Source organism: Pleuronectes platessa, chromosome 18 (assembly GCF_947347685.1).
Source record: "Pleuronectes platessa chromosome 18, fPlePla1.1, whole genome shotgun sequence".
Classification (NCBI taxonomy): domain Eukaryota; kingdom Metazoa; phylum Chordata; class Actinopteri; order Pleuronectiformes; family Pleuronectidae; genus Pleuronectes; species Pleuronectes platessa.
The window spans coordinates 15,161,674-15,172,837 of NC_070643.1; the positions used below are offsets into that span (position 1 = coordinate 15,161,674).

Consider the following 11,164-nt stretch of genomic DNA (forward strand, 5'->3'; position numbering starts at 1 on the left):
GGGGGGGGGCATTGCATTTCGCTGCACCTTATATTTCGATCACCACATACGTCACCAACACAAGCTTCGATACGCGCTTCACAAAAATATTCTTGGATTACTCTACAAACGCTTCGAAGCCTCGCCACGGAAGGACACAGCACTAATTTCCCCATTAGTAATTGGTTATTTCTAATATAGTTGAACCTTAATATGTATTGTGTTATGTATTTGAATTTGGCCATTCCTGTGGGTCTCTCCAGCCATCGTGGTGATTTGCAGTGAAATCTGATCTGAGGTTGTCCCATCAGTCCCATTAGAGCTGTCATTTTGGAATAATAACAAACCTCTAATGCTACAGATAGAGTTACCAAGTTTTGACAATGGGAATTTTGGTTGTCAGATGTTCAGATAACAAAATATAGAAAATGCCTTGTCTAAGGATCACCCCCGTCTGATGATACTAAAAGGGTAACAGAAGCCATCAGGCCTGTCCCATCAGTCCCATCAAATCTGTCCCATCAGATCTGTCCAATCAGTCCCATCAGATCTTTCCCATCTCATCGGTCCCATCAGACATGTCCCATCAGTCCCATATAGACAGTCAATGGTCCCATCTGTCTGTCCTGCTGCAGCACTGCATCGCCGAGGCACTTCCCCCACTGCTGTGACGTCTCACGTGACGTGTCGTGCAGGGGGCGGTCGCAGCAGAAATCCCCTGCACAGGCTCAGATGAAGCCGCAGCTCTGAGGCAGAAGCAGGAAGAGTTTGATCTCACTGCGGAGGGAGAGCAGCCATGGGGAACGCGCAGGAGAAACCCTCCGGTAGCGGAGCAGCGCGATCGGACCAGGCCTCAGCGGGAAGCGGGGCGAGGAGCCGGGGCGGAGGCGGCGCCGACAACCCCCACGGCCAGAGACCCTCGCAGAAGGGGGTGGCCAATGGCACTCGGACCGGGATCAACCCGGCCGGGGGAGGACAGGAGGAGCGGGATAGACCTGCGGAGGACACGAGTTACCTGGACGCTCCTGCCGGGGCCCTTCCTCCTCACCTGGCCCGGTTCAAGAACGAGGGGAACCACCTCTTCAAAAACGGACAGTTCGGAGACGCCCTGGAAAAGTACACACAGGCTATTTGTGGGTGTGCTGAAGCAGGTGGGGACGATATGAGCAGTTTGTTGTCCTCAGAGAGACGGATACTTGTGGTCATAACACGGTTGTACCTCCGGGCATGTGTGGTATAGGAGATTCTTAGAGCCTGACGTAAATAATGAGCGGTTAAAAGAAGTGTTAAGAGCCTGTTGACATTGTCTTTGTCAATAACATTTGTATGCTAACAACTAGCTATTATTTTCTTAAAGGTTCAGTGTGTAGAATGTAGTGACATCTAGTGGTGGAGTAGCATGTTGCAGCTGAACGCCCCTCACCTCACCCTCCCCTTCCACACATGGAGGAGAACCTGAGGTAGCATTCAGTTGTGGTAAAAACTCAAAAGCTGTTTGGGCTACTGTAAGAAACATGGCGGCCTCCTTAGAGAGGACCAGCTCCCTATGTAAATATAAAGTATTTAAATTTAAAGGATCCATTCTTGGGTAAAGAAAACAGCAATTCGTACATTTTAGAAGAAACACACGTGTGAAAACATCACTAAGATTATTTTATATTCTGCCAATAGATTCCTTTCACCTAAATCTTACTCACTGGACCTTGAAATAAAAAAATAATAATGCAGGTTTGTGACATGTCACAGCGTAGTTGTTATATGAGGAATTATTTGATTCTTTAAATCCAAAGTTGACTTTTTAACAATCACAAAACTGCTGTAAATTTTTATTAAATCAATAGAATTCTCCATCTGTATATTTAAGGTTCTACTAAAAAAAAAGATTGTACTACAGTATAAATATTGAAACCTGCTCTTTTTCAGAAGCAACATTTGATGGACTTGATGGATTAAGTGTTATAATTTAGAAACAACAGCAGATGAGTTGCACAGTGTTAGAGAACCAAGCATCATCTAGCATCTGTGTATTATTTGGAAGGGAACTATAGGAAAAGTTTGAATTAGTGTCATTGGTCTCCATGGTCCACAGTGTCCCATGTCCTATACATGCAATGCCTGCCATGCTGCACAATTTCAGTTATGTGCCCAATTTCTATCTCTATCTAATAACTGAAGCATAGCATGTGCAGGCTACTTCTCAGTTAAGTCACTGGTCTGTTTGGAGAACTGGGAATCTTTCCCTTTTAACCGAACATTTACCAACATTATCTAAAACACGAGGAGTCATTTGTGAATGAAGTGGAATGTTGGCACAAGACAGAACCACTGACCATAGACTGAAGTCATGTGTTGGTGCAAGGAGCTTTTAGGTGAGATTGAATGTCACGCTTCAGAGCGAGCGGCCAACTTCTCACAACTGGCAAGAGCCATGGCTTTTTCTGCAGCACTGGAGACCAAACAATAAGACTCGACCTATTATGACACAAGAGAACGTGGGTCAGGTGAAACGGACTTTGTACTTTTTAGTAGAAACATTACAAATCAGGAGCAGTATATGCACGGCTGACGTTAGTTTCAGGACTGAAGCAGTGCGTAGTGAAGGATGATGTGCTAAGGGTTGAGAAACTGCAATGGAGGCTCCGTAAAGAAAGGACAGAGAATAAAATGACTCTGCCAGAAGGACACATCCATTCATCTGTCTGCCGTTCCCCCTCTCACCATCTCTGGACAGTCTAATGATTTTAAATAGAACTGCCTGTGTTGACTTGAATTCACTGGAGCCCGGAGCTCCTGGTCCAAACCGCTGAGGATACCATCTTTATTTTCACAAGGGAAGCTGCTCTACAGTGTTTCTACACTGAGCTCACTGACGACTGTGTTCCTTTTGTATCTGGTCTCCCAGTTGAGTGGTTGTGGTTGTTCCCCTGCAGGCATTGATAGTCCGGAAGACGTGTGTATCCTCTACTCCAACAGAGCTGCCTGTTACCTGAAGGACGGAAACAGCAAAGACTGCATACAGGACTGCACCAAGTACGTGATCAGTGTCCGGCCTGTGTCTGTGTGTTGTTTGTGCAGACTTTGTTTTTCTATGTAGTTCTTTTATAACGCAAACAATAATTACATTTTCTGTTTACATTCAAAAGGGATGGAGAACTGTGTTTTGAAAGGTGTAATGAGTTTAGGATTGCATTGAATTCCTTACATGGTAATCAAATAGCCTAAGAAATTATTTAAAGAAGAATTTACCTCAAATGGATTTTCAGTTACCTTTTGTAGCCAGACATTATTATTTCATACAAACACATTAAGAGATTACTTGCAGTGTATTATCCTTCTGCAGGATATTGATTATGTTGTTTTAGAGCCTCATCATTTTGACCCTGTTGTTTATTTACACTCATCATCTACACCCCTTTATCCTCACAAGAGTATAAACAGACAACTTGATGTAAATTAAAATGTACTTTTCAACACATTGCATAATAGCAGGCAGGAGGTCTTTATTGCGTGTTAAGAAAAGGGACATTTGCTTTGTGATTAGTTTATAATACCATCTGCGTGGCTGTCCCAGACCGGAGCTTATCACCGAGCCACAAGCTCAAACACAAGGTTGTCCAGCGTTTCCACAAAATCTTTGATAGTTGTAAATGTTTCATGGAAAAGTTTTGGATCCCCAGGGTTTGTTTGGTCACTGTTGGTTCCGGAGGCTTCAGGAATCTCTCAGTCTCAAACACTCCCTCACATGTTTATGAATGGAAAGCTTCAGATCATCCCAGCCACACCTGTGCAGGCGTGAAGGGTTTGATCCTCTGTCTCTGCGTCTTTCTGATCCTCTTAGGGCTTTGGAGCTGCAGCCCTACTCCTTGAAGCCCCTGTTGCGCAGGGCCATGGCCTATGAGTCACTGGAGCGCTACAAAATGGCCTACGTGGATTATAAGACCGTCCTGCAGATGGACACCGGGGTGCAGTCGGCTCATGACAGCGTCCACAGGTCAGCTCAACTCAGCTTAACAGTGAACCACCCTCTAGTGGCTTATGTAACCTTATGAAAGAAGAAGAGCTATTTACACGTTGCAGTTTCCGAGTTCATTCAAAAGGGGAAGTTGTGTTTTTTACCCAACACATTTTCATGTCACATTCTGTTTTAGCTTCCACTGCATTTTCATTTATTTTAGTTATATAATATGTATCGAACTCAAGACATAATGTTTTGACTCCACTGGGCCAAACAAACATGCTTGTGTTGAATGCATTATTTTTCACACCATAATTAATACTCCTTTAGAATCTTATTATCCTGTCTGATTCTGTGGATGTGGAAGTTCTTATCTGAATTTCCTCCGGAAATCAGCTGCTGTAGCGTTAATGAGAAGTGGTAAGGATCATTTGGTCTCTACTACAGAGTAGATGAAAAAATATATGTTCTAATTCTGGCCCTGGAAGGATGCATCCGAGGAGGGCACGAGGGCTAAACTTCTCCCAACCTCACTGTGACCACAAATAATGCTGCATGTAAAAGTCTTTGAAATGGGGCAGTCTGTTATTTTCTGTAGGAGCCATTGAAGCAAATGAATGATTACACTAGCATGTAGCGGTGATGGCTGCCACTTAGTCTGTGGACTGCAGCCCTGTGTTGAGACAACACGTTCAGAAACATGACGAGCGCCAAGTATAGAAACATCACGTAACTTAGTAGTGGCCGCAGCATTAATACAATACAAATACTTCACAAACATTCACCCACACTTGAGCCATTCCTGGGCTCATCCTTTGCTCTGCTTGTCTTTCCTGACAGAATCACTAAGATGCTGATCGAGTTGGAAGGGCCCGAGTGGAGAGAGAACCTTCCAGCGATCCCCGCTGTCCCACTGTCTGTCCAGCTGCAGCACAGAGACAAACCAGTCAGCATTGAGCTGGCCCAGGCCCGGGCCGCCAGGGCTGTACAGGACGAAGGTGAGTGACATCACAGCCAGTGAACTACATACGCGTGTGCTTTAAATGGGAACATCTGTTAAGGGGGTGGTAACCTCCTAGTTTTCCCTTCAATCATTCACAAGCACACACATGTATGTTACACAGCATACATTACGCAATAATAGACTTATAAAGCCACTATATGTAATTGTGAATTACTGGTTTAAAAAAAAGGTAAAAACATTCTCTGGTTTTTGACATAAATTGCATGTGTTTATTATTTTTATTACGTGGATTTATTGTTATTTTCAAATCTTATCTAATGAATTGAGTTTTTTTTTAAATGATAGCATTGAACTATGGAGTCATAAGCCATCAGCAGCATAAGTCGTACATGGGCTCAGTGAAGGCACCCCTGCTGAGTGACAGTCGGTGTGTGTGTGTGTGTGTGTGAGTGGTGGATTATCAATCAATAATGCAGAGGGGGAAGGCGATCTCCACAGAGCGTAATGCTGCTGTAATGGAACAATCCAGGTCAGGTTTCCTGTCGGCTGCTCACACAGACCAGAAAACATGTCTCATACATTATATAATATATATTTAATATATTTAAAAACAGGCAGTGTATTATACAGCTATAAAAACACATACACACCAGCAAATACATCTTATTTGTATTCACCACGCAAAAATACCAAAGACAGGATTTAACCCTTAACACTGATAAAGGACACACACAGACACATGTACACACACACTTCAGGACTATAGCACCTTCAAGTACAGCGTTAATCTCAGAATAGCACACTGCTGTTGCTGGGGAGACAGAAACTTGTTGTCAGTGTAAAAAACGTCATATAAGCTGGTGAATTCATATTTTTACTGCAAATATGCACCATTTTACTATCTGTACCTTATCTTCCATATATATAACAAGCAGTTTATGTCAGGCAGACTTTTTAATTAAATCATATTCTAAAATTTGTCCAGAGGAGGAATTATAAGACTTAACTATCAATCTATTAGATACTACTGCTTTGTATTTGACAACAGTTGGATTCACAACACATAACATTGTAACAGTTTAAAACAAACAGATAGACGTTAAACTAGTATCCTCTGTTTATGTAGTAAACACTCCCTGGAGGAAAATAGTTTATTTGTTCTAGTTATATATTGAAACTGAAGAACATCTAATTTCTGACCCTGTGACTTATCAGGTTTTGTGCATTTACTACATAACATCACATTTAAGCTTGTGATTACAAGTCCAACATTAATTGTATTTATCCATAAAACATGGAAATTACAGTGATAACATCCTAATAAAATAATGTGGATGACCAAAACACGGAAAGTAATAGTACACAAAATGAAATCATAGATAACCAGGATGACACTCAGATGAGCGCATACCACAGTCCTCTTGAATTCAATCAAGCTGCATCAAACTACAAACACGCATAGACATCAGTTTCCTAAACATGCCTTGGTATTATACATCAAGATTCATGAAGTAGTCCCTGTAAAAGCTGTGAAATGAAACGGAAATAAATAGTTGTGGATTCGCCACATGCCAAAATTCAACTTTTTTTTCCCTAGCTCTAACCCTTCAACAACAAACTATATTCAATATAAACACAAAAAAAGAATCATACATCAACAATATCTCTGAAGATTAAAGATGAACTAAAAAGGCCCACAAAACAAGGGTGAAGCTCCTGATTGGCTGTAGAACTACACAAGGGAAGGACCTGAGTTAATTTGCTCGGCTGCTTTCTTGTAAAAAGCTGATGCAGGAGAGCGCTGTGCTTTAAACAGACGGAGACACAGACACACCGCTGAGGTCTAGCCGATGGTTTATTAAAATTATATTGCTCTCCTGATGCCTGCTTGTGTTTATCCTTCCCTTTGCCAGAGCAAGAGGCTTATTGTGTCGCCGCCTATTTCACATCCCACAAGTGTGTGGTTTTTTATTTTATTGTTCATAAACAGGCACACTTAGGAAAGACTGACTATCATAGAACAGTTGCCATGTTGAACTGTGACTCAGGGGTTTTATTTGCTCAGTTATAAAGGGATATTTGAATAGAAAGACGTGTTGTTATTGTCAGAGTGTGTATGACTAACATGAGCCAGCATTCCACACCTTGTTGAGTCAGCTGTCTGGTCCCACTGCATAAATAATTTAGACTTTATATCAATAACTGGGTCGATTGATAGGGGCCAGGCCTGGATTATCTGTGTGTAGTATTCACACACAGATCCATTTGTGAGTGCCTGTGTGTGTGTGCGTGGGTTTTCCCCCCCCCGAACTCATTGGACATTGTGGCTTCCTCAGCACAGTGGAGCGCTCAGTAAGCAGGAGTTGACGCCTCTGGTTCATTTAGACGGCCGCTGATTGACTGATGGCTTAATCGACAAAACTTTGAAAAACTTTGTGTGCTGACCTGATGTGAGAAGCCAAACGCATCCAATACGATTTTCTTCTGATGTGTGTAATCCATCCATGATCTCCAACGAGCTCCAGTTCTGTCATCTCTCCATCGGTTTTTGATCAATCAGAGGAATATTGACTGTTCTACAGACAGATATTATATCACTGCAGTTTCCCTCAGCGGCCTCAGTGTTGAACACATTTTTCTTTCAACAGTCCGGAAAAAGGAGTCCCAGTTTACTTTACTGAAACAGAAGGGCAACGATATGGTGAAGAACGGCAACTTCCAGGAGGCTCTGGAGAAGTACAGTGAATGTGTCGCCTTGAAACCAGACGAGTGTTCCCTCTACACAAACAGGTAGGAAGGAAACCTAAAGCCTTTTCAATTTGATCACACATTTTAGAATTGGTTGATTCCTGGACTAGAGTTCATTAAAAGTTAAATGTGACCTGTGTTTTGAGAAGAGGTTGTAGTTTTAATTATAGACTCCTGAGAATAAGAAAGAAGCTGATGACTCTGCAGATTGAGGCATTAATAATAGAGAACATATAAATAAAACAAGGATGTATCAGCGTGTGACAGGTAGAACATTACAGGATAACAGAAGCCTTCTTATATAGTGCTTACACCGGGACAAATAGTATCATAAAATGTAATAATATCCATGTGTGATTGCTCTTATGAAGATAGCTTGGTCCAAGATATCATAAATTTAAACTTTGATTCCAGAGCCATTTGCTTCCTGAAACTGAATCGCTTTCAAGAGGCCAAGGAGGACTGTGACTCTGCTCTGCAGCTGGAGCCGGGAAACAAGAAAGCCTTCTACAGACGAGCGCTGGCTCATAAAGGTTTACAGGTGACTGCCACTCTTCTTCTTTTTTTAGAAGATATTGGAGCAACGGCGTTTGCAGATCTAATTATTAATTTTAATTTATTGTGTGTTTGTTTCACAAACCCAGGACTATCTGTCAGCCAGCACTGACCTCCAGGAAGTCCTCGCGATGGATCCAAACGTCCGGGAGGCCGAGCAGGAGCTGGAGGCGGTGACAGGTTTACTGAGACAGAGTTTGATGGACAACACTGCACACACACCAAGGGTGAGAGAGCCATTAACACACACACACACACACACACACACACACACACACACACACACACACACACACACTACTATAGCTGTGATTTGCATTTCTTTACTGCTGGCTGGATTTTACGTTGGTAGCTCTAACATTTATCTCACCGCAGCCCACACCCGACAAGGTCGTATTTCAAGTACGTTACACATGATCTCACAACAAACAACAAGCTGGAAGGGGGCTCGGAGAGTGTATACCCCCCCCCCCGAGGCCGACACCTCATCTCCCCATGTTATAGAGGTTAAAATAAAAATATCTGCAGCCATTGAAGAATTTAACGGGTTCCTCCCTGGGTCATGCCACACGCCTCGAAATTGGTTTGGTTATTGTTGAGTAATCCTGTTGATAGTCAGACAAACTAATAAATGGCAATGAAAACATAACCTCCTTGGCGAGGGTCATGAAACCTCCAGGAAGGCTAACGTCTGCTGATGTCCTCTGTAGGTTTGATGTTTGTGGATCAAGAGGCAAAGGAACGAAGCAGATGTGGACTCTCACTGCACTGTAGCAGCTCTGGAAGAAAAACACTTTTAAAGCCATCAACCCCGAGTAAGTCCCTCCTGGGACGGGGGGCTCCTCGGAACGACCACCGTCTGAGCTCCGCACCATCTGCAACGTGTGTTCAAAACCACACCATAACTTCTGAGCGCACAACCTTACGTAATGAGGGCAGCTTTGTTTTTAAAAAAAAAAGAAAAGAAAGGCTATCGTCATACAACTTGACCTGCTTGCACTATAAAACCATTCTCGTTATGATGTAATATACTGTACATACAGATTCATGTACCAGGCTGCCGAGCACTGTTCTTCGTTTCAGTCAAATGAGGAAAGAGAGAGAGTGTGTAATAACGAGTGCCTTATTGAGATTTCTACCGGGTTGGGATGAAATACGCCAAGAAAGTTCTGCTCTGACTTGTTTTTAAAGACGTTGTGTTTGGTTTCAGAGTGATTCACTGAGCTCATGACAAAATAAATGATTTTCATTGTCAGGATGACGAAGGCAGAGAAAGATGCAAAAAGGTCAATAGGTCGTTATCTGGTACGTTCTCCACGTGACCAGGGTTCAAACTCTTCCAGCTGCGATGCAAGACATGTCACCGTTTACGATTATTATTACATCTGCTGCTAATTCAAGAAGACAAGCCAACCACCCACTATAAACCGCTGACTTCACTGGAATTATAAGATGGGAAAATAGTCATTTAAGTTAGAATATCCAACCGAATAGGAGCTCAGTGCATCCGCTCGGTGTTCAAGTCAATCAAGAGGTTGTCGCTTTACTGGTTTTAGATAAATATGCTGTTGTGTACTGTACGACTTAACGTAGGTCTCAGGTTCAGTCGTGAATGTTGACAAATCTCCTGCTTCACCTGTTATAACTAATGTCTCCACAACCTCCCAACTCCAAGGAGTACAAAAGCAACATGTTCGGGTTGAGTTCACAGAACCCGGCACACAATCCTGTAAGAACAACATCCAAACACACTCAGACTCATTCATCTCACAGGACAAAACAGTGAGTATAAACGTCTCCACAGAAACAAAGTATTGATTCCACTCCATGTAAAAGTGTTAAACTCCTGATGCTTAAGTGGCTGAAGTCGGGGATTCTGCTTTAAAGTTTAATGTGTTAAGTTCTTTGGAGCCTAATTTCAATCTGAATTAACTGAACTTAATATCATCAGTTGAGATCAATGTTGTCTCCAGTAGCTTTGTTTCCTCCCCTCAGCCTCAGTCTGGCTTGGCTCCCTCGGTCCGAGTTCAAAATGATGAACAATCATGTGGCTGGTTTATAGAAAGATGGATGACAACCTGATGATGTCCACCTCCCTTCCATTGTACAAAGATTAACGGACGCCGCCCACTTGTGCTGTTGACATCATTTGAATCCAGAGTCTGCTCAGTAGTGGTCATGAAGCGGAGCCACAATTCGTACTCTCAACCAATAGCATTGTCTTGGCTGTCAGTCATGACAGTTTCTCAAATTTTTGGGCCTGAAAATATAATTAAAACCAAACTTAATTAACTCGAACACACATCAGCTTGATCAGAATAACCTAAAAGGACAGAAAACCTCTTTAAAGAAAATGTATTTGTTGTGTACTTAGATTTTTAGTTTGGGCCACGTTCCATCAACTAACATGGAGGAGGTGTGTGTTAAGGACCAATGCTGCAGCCAGCCATCGTGGGGTGGGGGGGGTGAGGTAGAGCTGATTTGGTATTGTCCATCTTTATATACCGTCTATGATCTGACTGCATTTTAAAAGCCTCCACACAGATTGGTTCTGTTTCTGGTAACGCTCACTGTACCTGATCCGCTCTGGAGTTAACGCAGCTCCGCCCAGTGATTAACTACGATTAAAATCTCCTGTGTGAGGGGGCGGGTTTTCAACAGTGGGAATGTTCATACAGCACAATGTGCCACAGCTTTTATTTCACGTCTGCTTCCAAATATCGACGATTTCATGTCCAACCCAAACTTCCTGGTTTTATCTCCTTTTCTGGTTTTTGATGTCCAAATAAAAGCATACAAATAACGAATATAAGCGAAAACACTTGACATGAGGCTCCAGTGTTCCAGACATTGTTTGTCTTGCTTCTTGGAATGTTAAAGCATTTACTGTATGTAAATAGATTGAATGCAGATGTAAATAATAAAGTGCAATGTGTACGCTTTAATGTGCCCGTCTTATTTAA

The 11,164-nt window shown here is 42.5% G+C and overlaps 1 protein-coding gene across 1 annotated transcript; it reads left to right on the top strand.

Annotated features, from left to right (window-relative positions):
* Window positions 1-775: 775 nt before the first annotated feature.
* On the top strand, window positions 776-11,146 carry spag1a (sperm associated antigen 1a). The gene is made up of 8 exons (XM_053446707.1): window positions 776-1,130; window positions 2,910-3,009; window positions 3,818-3,970; window positions 4,775-4,932; window positions 7,547-7,688; window positions 8,061-8,187; window positions 8,291-8,428; window positions 8,912-11,146. The coding sequence occupies exons 1-8, from the start codon at window positions 776-778 to the stop codon at window positions 8,915-8,917; spliced, it is 1,179 nt and encodes a 392-aa protein (XP_053302682.1). The 3' UTR covers window positions 8,918-11,146.
* Window positions 11,147-11,164: the final 18 nt, after the last annotated feature.

Bases quoted from the DNA above. Each gene is read 5' to 3' on its own strand.
- spag1a (XM_053446707.1), top strand. From the start codon at position 776: ATGGGGAACGCGCAGGAGAAACCCTCCGGTAGCGGAGCAGCGCGATCG. The intron at 7,689-8,060 runs GTAGGAAGGAAA...CTTTGATTCCAG, and splicing joins TGTTCCCTCTACACAAACAG to AGCCATTTGCTTCCTGAAAC. The intron at 8,188-8,290 runs GTGACTGCCACT...TCACAAACCCAG, and splicing joins TGGCTCATAAAGGTTTACAG to GACTATCTGTCAGCCAGCAC.